At 44.3% G+C, this 13,667-nt stretch overlaps 2 protein-coding genes across 7 annotated transcripts in view; one reads left to right on the forward strand and one right to left on the reverse strand.

Annotated features, from left to right (window-relative positions):
* Window positions 1-2,062, reverse strand: part of LOC118317742 (kinesin-associated protein 3-like) — a 32,362-nt gene extending 30,300 nt beyond the window's left edge. For 4 of the 6 annotated variants that reach the window (XR_007031987.1, XR_007031988.1, XR_007031986.1 and 1 more), the window contains exons 1-3: window positions 1,846-2,062; window positions 775-906; window positions 491-636 (exon numbers count right to left, since the gene is read on the reverse strand). Coding sequence is in view for 2 of the 6 variants with exons in the window: in XM_047336703.1 (XP_047192659.1) it covers window positions 491-636; window positions 775-906; window positions 1,846-1,886 (319 nt within the window). In the remaining 4 variants the exon portion in view is untranslated. The remainder of the gene's footprint in view (window positions 1-490; window positions 637-774; window positions 907-1,845) is intronic. The other 2 variants (XR_007031985.1, XM_035646686.2) reach the window with 1 other exon arrangement.
* Window positions 2,063-4,806: 2,744 nt separating this feature from the next.
* ntmt2 (N-terminal Xaa-Pro-Lys N-methyltransferase) lies at window positions 4,807-12,725 on the forward strand. Its single transcript, XM_035646692.2, has 4 exons — window positions 4,807-5,346; window positions 8,478-8,650; window positions 10,613-10,865; window positions 11,711-12,725. The coding sequence occupies exons 1-4, from the start codon at window positions 5,130-5,132 to the stop codon at window positions 11,965-11,967; spliced, it is 900 nt and encodes a 299-aa protein (XP_035502585.1). The 5' UTR covers window positions 4,807-5,129; the 3' UTR covers window positions 11,968-12,725.
* Window positions 12,726-13,667: the final 942 nt, after the last annotated feature.

Consider the following 13,667-nt stretch of genomic DNA (forward strand, 5'->3'; position numbering starts at 1 on the left):
AAAGAAATGTAATTTAGCCTTGATATTTTAGTCAAACCATAAACTTTATCATAAATAACTATAAATAAAAAGAAAACACAAATACAACCAAATATGTAGAAATTATCATATTTATTTTCATTTAATTTGACATAAAATGTTAACATAAATGCACATTTAAAGGCTCATATCAGTTAGGCGATAAAATTGGTCTCCACTATATCATTGATATTATATAAGTTATTTTACATATTATTATTTATGTAAATATTATTATGTAAATAAATAATTTTAATCGATTCACTAGAACGATTGATACGGATTCACGTCTGTGTAGACTTCAGTCTGGAAACACAAATATTTTTCCATACTGTCTTTTCCTTTTTCCATACTTCAAACATCAAATTCCATACTTTTCCATTCTGCGTAGGAACTCTGACAATTAAGCAACTTCCACTCTCAACGTATGAACACGTGAGTGTTTATGACCACAGTCATTAAGTGCACGTACCATTTGACTGTTTGCGGTTTTGCAGGTAGAAGAGCAGCTGCTCCACCTCGAGGAGTTTGGACGGGTGAAGCAGCCGACACTCCTCGACCACCTTCTGCGCCAAAGACGCCGTGTCCGTGTCGGCGTCCAGGCTTTTCAGGCGAATGCTAAGGGACCGACACCAAAACCAGGATTCAGGAAAAGATATAATCCGGGATTTTGGTTGTCAAAACGATCACAGTTTGGATTTAATAGATAATCCAACGTTACAGGTCAATACTTATCGTTCCAATGATTCTGCTCACATTTTCCGACACTCTTTGCGTTCTCCGATCATGGGATCCCCCTGCTCGCTCAGGATCGTTGCCTCCACCTCGTACTGGACCACGAGGGCTCTCTCCATCGGGTGGACGTCCACGGTGCAGCCCTTCACTCTCCTGAGGAAACACAAATAAAAGAAGTGCAACAGTTTTCCCAGTTTGCCACACGTTGGTGTACTTTGGGTCTGAAGGGGAGGGAACACTGATATTTCTGACAGTATAACAAAACGTGTCAACATGACAAAGTGCAAAATTATTAATATTTCATGCTGAACCACATCCAATATTTTACATTTTCATATATATAATCTTCAGGTTCTAGTACATTCTTTGCACTTAAGTTTTTATTCATCAAATATGAAATAAATATTATTATTTATTCTAATTTGTATTTATTTACTTTATTTTTGGGGGTTGGTGTTTCATGTGTGTTTCATGTGAGGGTGTTTGCTTGCTTGAACATGTGCGTCCTTGTGTCTCTGTGCCACACTGTTACACGCACACACACACACACACGCACGCACACACACGCGCGCACACACACACGCACGCACGCACACACACACACACACACACACAACTTCCATATATCTCAGAAACTAAGGAAAACACGAGCCAAACATTAGTCACTAGCAAGGCTATTTATTTGTAATTTTTTTAATCAAATACTAGAACATTATTTTTTGCAGAAGTTTAGATCATTAATTGACTGTTTGATGTTGTCAATGGTTAAGAAGTTCTTCAAACCGAATCATCTCGACTTAGTGATCTTTGTTCACACACACACACACACACACACACACACAGATAAACAGCTACAGCGTTGGCATGTAGCTTAGGCTAACTGTAGCTGCTGTTAGCTACTGTACATTATTATTATTACATTTTTTATAAATGTATAATCATGTTTCGGTCTGAGACTGGGCTCAGTGGTCTGTTAGCATCGTCCAGTCGATCATGTACATGGTCTGTCGTCATGCTACGAGTGGAGGTGGATGTAGCGCTAGCAGCTAGCAGCTAGCAGCTAACAGCTGGCAGCTAACAGGTGGTCGTTACCTCTTCACACTGCGCCGGTCTCCTGCCGGTGAACTGTCCATCACATCGGAGGTTCGGTACCGCGAGGCGGGATGTGGACGGTTATCGAGGTACCTCGGGGTTTAGCTGCGGGTGTCCGGTCCTATGAAGCTGGTCCTCTTGTTGCCGGGGTGAATCACCATGGTAACCTATGCTGAACGGTGCCGGAGCAGGAAGAAGATCGAAGCCAGTCACGAGACCCAACCATTGACCAATCAGATCGCTGGACCGGGCTCCAGTTCCGGAAGTGAATTTCCCGATTCACTCGTTTTCATAAATCCATGAATATTTAACACAAAACGTTTTATGCGGAAACGACTGAAAAAAGGAACAAGACTTTTGTACAAAATTATTTTTAAAGAGTGAAGGAACTACTCATCCCATAAACCATGGCGAATGCCTGTCCAACGACTTCCAACCAATCAGAGACGTCGATGTTACCTTTGGGATTGTGGGTAGTGTAGTTGTTCTCGATGACATTGTGAATAAAACACGTTTTTCTTAAAACAACGTTGATATCATACTGTTCACTCGGACGCCGTGTCTGGAATCCAGGATTCAGCCTGTTGCTCATTTTTTTTTATCAATTAATTCTGTCTTGTTGTTTTAATAAGTGTTTAAACTCATTCCTGACTCCGCCTCTGAATTCACCCATTAGAGTCCAGCCACAACCTCGAACCTTTAACTTATTGAACACAAGGGATTGATTCAGATCGTTCTTCCTGTCGTTTTTTTAAGGAGGATTCATTGGACCAATGAAAAGAGAATCCGACTCCACTGACACTAAACTACGTCATTAAGCGACGGCGGATGTAATTGATGCGTCTGTCGTGGTGAAACTACAAATTTCAGAAGATGGACTACAACAGCGTCAGTGGCTCCATCAGCATGTTTCAGTGTTTCACCATCATGTGACATCAGATGTAACTGATTCATATGTTAGTCACTTACATGATGACCTGCCTTTTAGCCTTCAAAATAAAAGCAGAGCATGTTTAACAAATGACGTAAGCCGGATATATTGATTCACGACTGATTTTTTTTCTATCACCGCTCAACGACACGGCAAATCAAAGTAATTTACATTAGACCACAGAAAGACAGGAGGCAGTATAAAAACACATGGCTATGCTTAATTATAAAATAAAAGAGATGAATGGAATAAAACAGAATAGAAAAAATCAAACAATAAATGCAGTGAGATCGTAGAAGCTTAAGAACCTTGAGTCACATTCAGATTTGTATGAAACCTCGACAAACTCAAACACAACAGAACAACAACTGAGGAGACGTCAAAGTACCGTCCACAGGGTTTGATCGACAGCTGATCAATGTGCAATATGATGCCAGTGCGGCAGAACATCTTCATCACCTCATCGTGACGAGAGCAGGTGTTCTCCTGGAGCTTCTTGGTGGGGTCCACCAGCTTGTGCTGCTTTAACGGAGATCTCTGGGTTCTCTCCAGGTTCTCCGGCTTCCTCCCACAGTCCAAACACATGCAGGATGGTTGTCCGTCTCTGTATGTGGCCCTGCGATAGGCCGGGACCTGTCCAGGGTGAACCCCGCCTCTCGCCCAATGTCGGCTGGGATTGGCTCCAGTTTTTTGGCCCTCCTCTCCTTCCCCTTTCTTACACCTGGAAACATCATTCAAACATCAACACGTTCCTGCTTGTGTTCAAACGTTTTTAGCACTGCAGACTTTCCGAAATCGGAATCTTAAAAATTAAAATCCCTCGATCACCTTCAGCTGCAGCTGATCCGCGACTCCATAGGTTTTCTTCTTTTGGAGCAGATGGGGGAGGTCCCCAGTTTTATCGAGCACGCCATACGTGTCTGCAAAAAGTTCCTCAAGAAATTGTTCTTGTCTTTCCGTCTGCTGTTCTCAGTTCGGTTTTGTTTTTTTACAACTCAGTGTCAGGCCTCCGTCTGCTATATTTTAAATTGGGATTCTGAGAGGATTCACTTCCTGTCAAGTACGATGAGATCACAGATCGCAGGGGTGTGTGTGTGTGTGTGTGTGTGTGTGTGTGTGTGCCTTTGATCCATTGATGATTGCATCATAATGGAATGTTTTGATTTCATTTTTTTATTTTTTATTTTACAATAGTACTAAACTTTAATAATTACACAGAAACGCACACACACACACACACACACACACACACACACACACACACATACACACGAGTAAGCAGACATACATACAAAAAAAACACTACTTGTGCTTTTGAATTTTTCTCTCATTAACTGACGTATTTCTTTTTACCGGTCCCGAGCAGCGGTGTGTTCAATAACTATGACTGAAAACTGGACGAACTGTTTAGCCAACAAAAAAAAACTTTATTGTGAAGCAGCCACAGGAAACACAATGTATTTGTTAACAAGGTTAGCACTGTACGTCTGAGTGCTTCTACACATCCTGTCTGTCAGCATATCCTTCTTAGTTTTTACTATAGGGAAGATCACAAAGAGAATCAACAGCCAGTGGAACAGCAGGTTTCAGTGATTTTTTTTTTCAACACTGGCCCACCTAGTGGAAGGGCCCACAGAGCTGTAATGGGTTGACCTAATTCACAACAATAAATACTGTAGGTAAGGCTATCTGGGTTACTGTAGTCATCTTAAATGAACTGTCACCTCACTCTAATTGGTGGAAGCATTAACATTACAATATCTGATATTCTACAAAAAAATCATTTTCTCCTTTTGGAGCAGATGGGGAAGGTCCCTGGGTTTATCTAGCAGGCCTTACGTTCCAGTTCAGTGCTGGTCCTGTGCAGTGAAGGAATGAAATGACTTGGAGCCTAGATTCTTTGTTTTCTGGTGAACGTGAGTACAAAACAGGAGCCATGTACACAAGCAGGAGAAGACGTTGCTAATTTTAGGACCACATCATATGGCTCCGCGGGCTTCGGGCTGGTCTCTTATATGCTCCTGGAATTTGCAGCACAAATACCCAGTGAGAAACTAGTCAACTTGCCTTTGTGCCCCCACCTCCTCCCACTGCTCTGCCAAAAGTCAACGTCCGTAGCAGGTGATCTGTAAATCTGGCGGTACGTCCCGAGCACCACCCCCGAGAACAAGATCTCCGCTGATCACTTCAACACTGTCAAAGACGTGTCAAAGACTCGGCCAGACAGATTTAGCAGCAGCCGGAGAAACAGTGTGCATGAAGGGCATGTAACACCGGTGAGAGCGTTACTCCTCTGTACCATCGCTCTGTCAAACACCTTCCAGCGACCAGGCATCGCTCTGTGAGCTGCACCATGACCACCGCCACCGCCACTGTGGACATTTCACTGGAAGAGGACGGCAGCAGCTCATCGCCCAACTTTGAGAAAGTTGCTCATCAGGCGTTCAGGGACCGCTGGAAAGAGACGGATGACACCATGTGTCGCCACAGCATGTCCTTCCACCTGCAGCACTCGCTGAGGAGCGACTTCTTCGCCAGCTACCTGTACCTGATGGAGAAGATTCCTCTGGGTAAGACGGGCCACACCGAGGTGCAGCCTCAAACAGTCAAAAGGTCGACTTTTACAACCCCTTTACTCGACCCTTGACTCTAATAAGGATTGTGCAAAGGTGACAAAGCACGCCGGTGGTTTTGCATGTTGTGGCTGATGGAAAGTCCTCTTCACATTGCTGCTGATTATTTTACAAAACCATAAAATATGCGATCATTCATTTGTTTTTGATTTATTCCCTGTCACACAGCCACTGACAGTCCTGAAAATAAACTAGTGACTTTGCACCGCAGCAATAAATTTCATACTTTATGAAATTGTTTTTGTGTTCCTACATTAAGAAGCAAGTGCTAATGAAGAGTCACTGAATAAAGACTCGTAATGATTGAACGTTCTACAACCTAACTGGCATCACATACTTTTAATAAAGCAGTTTGTGCAGCATCGGTTACTATAACAAAATAATATTTATACCTAGATCATGTGTAATACTATAATTCACTGTATTAGACACGCCCTTGCTGAAATTGTCACACATTTTACTGCTACGGTTTTAGCTTAAGATGGCTACTGCTAATGTTTTGTTAGCATGTGTTAGCAAAGTGTAGACAGCTGAGCCTGGGAGCTGTCAACATGCACGACTCATAGCGTGCAGCCAGCTATAGAATGTCGTCCCAATCCGTTTTGTTTGGCAAGAGAATATTGGGGAAATGAAGGAAAATACATTTATGACATTTTTTCTTCTGGTCAAACCAACGGCGACTGAAACAGTTCCAGCACCCAAATGACGTTTTCATATTTCTGTTTGATTTCTAATTAAACGATTGAGAAACACGATGGTCGTGTTGCTGCTTGCAGTCTTTATGCTAAGCTAGGCTAACTGCACCCTGACTCAAGCTGTGTGCTAATATTATGCCAGTGCTAGTTATATTTCCCCCAGTGTTGTGTCGTCTTCTCATGATGAACCCGTAAAACCCGGACGTGTTTGCACTGTATCTGAGCACGAGACGCGACGTATTCTGGAGCGTTTAGTTCAACAACCGTATTCAACAGGACGTAGAAACATGGAGACTCACATGGAGGTCGGTCCACCTCATGTGACTATATTTAACTCAGTTATTGATTATTGAGTTGATTATACATATATGAACACATAGTTATGGACGATATATTTAATTTCTGTGAATAAGTTCTTCTAAATATTACACCCTGTAGCTTTAAAGACATTAAATATCAAGGAGACAAGCAGAGTCTGAGCTAATGATCCTCTACAGCACATTGTGATAGTCCTGTTCATTGTTGAAGGTTGTAAGTTGGAGTTGGACCTGATCCTCTTCAGGCCGTGTGCTTGTCCATCATGAAGCCACGAGCGTCGGAAACAGGAGACGCTGACCTGCCGCCCGCTCTGACTCAAAGACGCCTTTATACTTACTCACCACTAACATGATACAAGGCCCATGAATGGCATGGCATGTCAAGCATGGGCCTCACTATCTCATGTCAGTCAGTGCTCGGCATGACAGACACAGGATCAGATTATTCACCAACAGCCTTAAAGTGAAATATAGAATGAAATAGATATTTTTAGCTTTCTACCTAAAATAAATTTACGGTTCAATGACACTGGATTCCAACTGAGGCCAAAGACATTTGGAAATAAACATCAATCTTCAGGCCTTTGTTATCGTGTGATCAGCTGTCTCAGACTCTGTCACGTCAAAGGTGAAAGGTCAGCCTCTCCTGTGGCGTCCAGTGGGCCTCGTCCTCTCTGAGGGTGAGGGACAGTTGGTGGCACTGGATCGACTCCTTCTTGGCAGACGTGAACGTCGTCGTGTCGATGTTTCTATACTTACCCTTCCTCTGAAAGCCCTCCTGAGGGGTCACTTGACGCCTGGCTGCCCGTTCCAGGTACTCGGGTATCGAACCTGACGCCAACATCTCACAAAGAAGTGGACACACCTGCAAAGTCGCACCGCGACTGGTCTGCTTTTTGAGCTAGACTCTGTTTTCTGGCTCCCTGCCTCGTTCTGATGTCCCCCCCCCCCCCCCCCCCCCCCCCCGCCCTCCTCTTATCGTTCACCGTGGCGTCATGAATTCTGCCACTGCAGGTCCTCGACAAGCGGACGGACATTCCCCCGTGACCCCCCCCCCCCCACACACCCACCTTACGCCAGGAGCGTCTCATCTAAGCCTTCGGAAATGTTTCGTTAATTAATTGTGCAGGATTTAGTTTCAGCTCAGCAGCACTGAGGCCGTGAAAGGTCACATTAGGTCACGGACGTCATATGATAAAGTTAGTTGTCACAATCAGAACAGCTCAGTCAGTAAACGTAACCCGTCAGTAACTGGTAACCTGAAACATCTGTCGATACACAGACACCGTAAACAGATCCGTCAGCGTGCCGTCACGTGTATCACATGACAGCTGAGCAGAGTGTAAGAGAAGCGCAGCGGGACCTTATTTATAGTCCTCTGGTAATCAAATCATCCTCATCCTGCCGTTTCCTGTGAGATTGTGAACAGCGATCGTCTCCGCACGGAGCCGGTGACTCAGTAAAGAGCTCATTCCTCCAACAAGGCCCAACTGTTTCATCTCGCACACTCAAAGATATCAGTCCATTTTTTTCCTCAAGGTCCATGAACTAAAAACAACAAAACACCCTAGCTCACACACTGTATATTAAAGGAAGTGGATTCTTCACAACATTTTAAAATACACTCAAAATACATGCTAGACGTATGAAACCATAAGACAAGGAACATTTACTTGTACAGCACAGTTTCAACAACATGGCAACTCAGAGTGCTTCACATAAAACACTAAAAGCGTTGGGAAGAAACACATTGAAATGCAATCATTGAGAGAGAAAAAAATAAAAACATTCTACAGTCGAATATAAAGTTACAGTGCAGGACAAGAAATTCATAGATAGTTTATTTACAGAAAAGTCTTCAGTCTTGATTCAAAAGAATCTTCTGGGAGTTCATTCCGGATGTGCGGAGCATAGAACCTGAACGCTGCCTCTCCATGTTTAGCTCTGACTCATTATAGATTAGAGAATTAGATCAATGTTGAGATTAATCATGAGCAGTATATTATATATTAGATGATTTGAATCCGTATACTTTTCTCTTCCATGTCTGAAACAGTGAAGCTCTTCCCGGTCACCTGCGAGTACATCAAGGGGGAGAAACAGTTCTACTACCGAGCGCAGCAGTTCTACGAGGACGTGCCCGCCTCGGAGGAGGGCATGATGGGAGATTTTGTGGAGATCTCCAACGTCGACCTGGAGGGTTCCCGGGAATTTCTCCAGAGGTTTGTGGTGAGTCCAACTGAGAACTTGACGTCGGACATTGGAAATGACCGCGAATCCTCAAATGTGTCCGATGCTGTGACGTCATAGGTCATAGGTCAGCCTGCAGCTCACCCTTTACTGTGACCTCTGTCCACACGTCTCTGAATTCTCCTGTCAGGGTCTATTTTCGGACGAGGAATTCATCGTCCCCACTCCACCAATAAGAAAACCACCTTGTTTCACGTGGCGGAGGCGTCGGTGCAGTAAAGAGAAGCACCACAGACCATAAACACCCAGAGGACAGAGCCCGGCGGCGCCAGCAGCCGTCCGTCCCGTTGGTTACTATGGTCATTTTAACGAGCACTAATTCGCCAACAGTGGGAAAAGGAGGCGAACATTTCCAATTGTTCTTTGTGTTTAATGATATCGACAGTTTTAATGAAGAGTGCGATGCGGCGACGAGGACGCACCATTTAAGCCTTGTATACAGTATGGCTGACGTACAGTGTGTGCACGTGCGTGTGTGTGTGGTTTATTTTAGACGCCGGCGTCTCCATGTGCTAATTCAGTAGCATGAGTTTGGCCCAGAGACTGCGGAGGCTATTTGCAGGATCCGTTTTTACAGGAGCTCTAATTATAAACTTGCTGCGATTGGATGTTTCGTGAAGGAGCTGCAGGCGACTGAGCGGCTGCTTCTTCACTGGTGCAGATGTAAACACAACCAACCCTGATCGAACCCCACGACTACCGGTTCATCTCAGGTGGTAGCATTGAATATGAATGTCTGATTCTCTGCAGTCAAGGTCATTCCGATAGGTTTGTTCCGACAAGATAAATCCACGTTTCACTGACTAATACGTGTAGAAAACAGGATTAGGGCTACAAAGATTAAATTCGATTGATCAATAAAATAACACCAGTTCTGAAACTGCACAATCAAAACAGTTGAGACTCTTGCACAGACACATTTGGTGTTCTTGCTTTTGTAAATCACAGATAAGCAGTTTTGGATTAATTTAAGAAGATTCTTCTTCCTGACGTGAATTGACCACAGTGACGGAGGAGGATCTCTCGTGTGATCTGGCGAAGGTCACGCGAACTTCCTGTCTACTTGTGACTTTGTACGTAATCTACTCGTGCGAATAATTTGTGTTGTGTTCGGTGTGAACACACCACTAGAGAGCAAGGCTGGAAGGTTTGTAGTTTGATTTAATTTCTTTCCATCACTAAAATGTTACAGTTGTTTTTGTCGAACCCGCAGCAGCAACTGAGGAACAAACTGTTCTGCCTCTTCATCACTTATGGTCTTTCAAGGTTTCTTTAAAAAGTTCTTAGGGTTATTTTTGTCCGTGTCCTAAACTAATAAACTAAAATCTAATAAAATCAACTCCCTCCACAAGTGTGATCTCAGCTGCACATCGTCGTCTTTCAAACTCTCCTCCCGGGCTGCGAACAGCTCCTGTTTGAACCTGACATCTCCATTAGAAATAAGTGCGGTAGGAAAAGATTTAGAATGCATCCAGATTAAACTGAGCTGCACATACGCACGGAGCAATATGGCAGTAATTCACCGAAGCCAGGGAGCCTCCTGTAACAAGCGCAGAGCTCCTCGGGGCCCCATCTCTCATACAATCACACACCAGGGGCCCCTGAAGTGACGAGGTTGAGAGTGAGGTCAGAATACCAAATGAAAAGGAAGAAAAACCAGCGTGATTCAAGTGAGGAGACGTTTTGTTCCCCCGTGGTAAAGTTCATAGTTTAGTTGACCTGAGGAACTGAGGTCTGCTCGTCTGTGGTGTCGGTGCTTTTGAGGTCTAACATCTGGTGCAGGAACTTCTCTAGACCCTGTACGGCTTAAAGATATGGTAATAACATGCTGCAGGAAAGCGGCCATTTTGTTTTCTGCGAAACAGAAAAACATATGTTTTGTGAACGTCATCATTTGAGGGAATTTCAAATCCTGGGTGTTTTGTTTTTTTCCACCCACAGGGTCCGGGGAAGGCCGGCACACACTGTGCCCTGGACTGCGGCTCCGGGATCGGGCGCGTGACCAAAGGCGTCCTCCTTCCCGTGTTTGAGAAAATGGAGATGGCCGACATGATGGAGCACTTCCTGCTGCACGCACACGAGGAGTACCTGGGCGACGACGCCGACCGCATCGAGACCTACTACTGCTACAACCTGCAGGAGTTCACGCCCCCGAAAAACAAGTACGACGTCATCTGGATGCAGTGGGTGGCGTGTAAGTATCAGCGGCGTCTCGGGTCAGACTGAGCGCTTGAGTCTTCACCTTGTTCATAAGGGAAGTTGTTCCCTTGGAAACCTGGAGGACGGTGTCGTGATGAGTTAATGACGAGATTTCTTTGATACCAAAATCATCTTCGAGCTCATTACCTGCAGGGAGGTTCTCGCTCCGCCGTTTGTCTGTTGGTTTTTGGTTTGGCAGCAGGTTCACGGAACACTTCTGAACAGATTTTCACAAAACTTGGTGGAGGGACGGAACACGGGCCAAGAAAGAACCTGTTGAAGTCTGGGAAGGCATATTTAGGGAGCTGATACCTGAAATTTGAACCAAACAAAATTACAGAGCTAGTGGATTTAAATGTGGTTTCCTCTGCAATGGACATTATGATTCCATGATCTGCATCGTTTTATCGACTTAGCTATGAGGCTTGATTGAATGTGAGGACTTGTTGGGCCTCGTGGAGCTATGAGCTCTTCTGAGGTAGCAGGTGGAAACTTTCTGGAAAACGGCAAAACCTACTTGTTGATTGGACGAACCATCTGTTCGTTGAACTCAGGAGAAGAGCGTCTTTGCTTTTCTTCCATTATAGAAAGCGAGACTCAGCAGCATATTATTTACAACAGATTTTTCAGATTCGTATTGTTTTTGTGGCTTTCACAGTCTTTTAATGATCTTTTCACGAAGAAGCAACGTTCTGGGAATCACAGTTTATAGCTGGTTTACTGTAGGATTTCTCAGTCACCAGTGATATTTTTATGCCAAGTTCTGTTGACTGCAACTTCCTGGGCAAGTTTTGGCAATCCCTGCAGTTTCTCAGTTGTGGACTTTTTTATTTTTCCTAGGTCACCTAACAGACAAGGACCTGCTGAGCTTCCTGTTGCGCTGTAAGAAGAGTCTGCGTCCAAACGGCGTCATCATCATAAAGGACAATATGGCGCGGCAGGGCTGCAAGCTGGACCCCATCGACAGCAGCATCAGCCGCCACCTGGACATCATGAAGTGCATCATCGCCAAGGCCGGCCTGGAGATCCTGGCCATCGAGAAGCAGGACGGTTTCCCGGAGGTCATCATGCCCGTCTGGATGATCGCCATGAAATAGAAGTGACAAGTTTCAGATTGTTGTTTCTTGAAAACCAAGAGGAAAATCCAACCTAAAGGCGCAATTCACATGTTATTCCAGTTCTGCTAAAAGTCTTTATGATTTGCGAGTAATTCTCTAAAAACTCCAATAACAAGGTAAGAAATCTTCACAATGTCATCAGGAGATAAATCCTGCCACGGCAGCGTGGACGGGCTGATGACACCCAGGGTGATTTTATGGAGACAGGAGCTTCTTTTTTTCCGTGCTTTGCACTGACATGAAATAAAGCTTTACTGGAACAGTAAACTTCTTACAGAAGCACCGTGTGCGTCCACAAAGCCACGCTGTGATTTATCGTCCACCAACCACCACCGGGTTTTGTATGTCGATCAAACGTCTGAGCCTCAATTCTCTGTGGGAGAAGTTCGTTCCTGTCGGGAAACACGAGGCTCATTGGAATAACATGTGAAGGTAGATTTACCGTTGGGTTCGTCCTCTCACTGAAAGTCCACTTGTTGACTAAATCAACACATTGTGGGTCATTGACAAACAACTTTTTCCAGATCCAGATTAAAAAACATCCAAGTGCTAAGAACAAGAGGCACCTTTCAGAATGTTCATGCTGTTGCTTCACTTTGCATTTAGGTTGGACAGATGTAAATATAGATTTGTGTTGTAATGTAACAATGTGTTTTATACTTTTGCTTGTAATATTGCATTTTTATATCAGTGTCGTGTGCAGATTTAAGCTGAACATCAATAAACTGAGCTCTGAAGCCTTAAGGTTTTTCTGAGAGAGAAAAAACTCTGAAAGCATATGGATGCAGTTTTAGGATTTTTGAATTCTCTTTTCATATATAATGTTCTTCATCTCGTGCTCCAAACAAAGACTAATGGGATTATAGCTGCGTAATCACCTGTGGCTATTATAATCAAGGCTGGAACATAAACGCTTCCCAATTTCCCCTAAATATTCCTACGGTGCAGCCGGCCCACGCCCCTGACAGTGACGGAGCTGTAATCTTCCTCAACACATACCAGATAATTGAGATCCTCTCAAATCGTTATGGTAATTCTCCTAAGTATTATGACTGTTATTATTTTTTCAGACTAACAGTAGAAGCACATTGTTTTGGGGGTAATGACTTTCAGCTGGGCCCCTGAGGTGGATGTGGTGGTTGTGGTGGGGGGGGGGGTTGATTATTTCCTGGTTTTGACAGACAGTGCCTGCTTTCATATCTGCCCTGGCTTCATTTCAGGCCTGTCACATGTTGTCTGCGTAAAACACATCCAGGAGTCGCCTCAAATATTCAGCGTTTGCGTGCGTTCGCGCTCGACAGGAGAGTTGCGTGTACTCGTTCCTCCCTGAGCCTTTTTTATGAAAGGATAGTTTGTCAGCGAGTCGCCTGGCACCGAGAAAAGTACAAAATCATCGACGTGTTGAAGGCGCGATGGCGTGAGATGATCACCGCGGCGCGTTTCTCTCGTCAGAACGACTCCTGAGATGAGAAAAAGACCAAACACATTTTTCCACATCCCGTATGCATTAAAGATCAAAATGCCCCAAAGTTAAACTTCTCTCTCTCGCTCCGCCAGCAAATAGCAGCCAAATGTGCTGTCACCTTTTCAGGAGTGGTTAGCATCGCTGACAGTCAAGGCTATCATTTCTAATACTGCTCAATGTCCTCCGCAGACGCTCGGCAGCAGTTTGAATATAT

Source organism: Scophthalmus maximus, chromosome 13, assembly GCF_022379125.1.
Source record: "Scophthalmus maximus strain ysfricsl-2021 chromosome 13, ASM2237912v1, whole genome shotgun sequence".
Lineage (NCBI taxonomy): Eukaryota > Metazoa > Chordata > Actinopteri > Pleuronectiformes > Scophthalmidae > Scophthalmus > Scophthalmus maximus.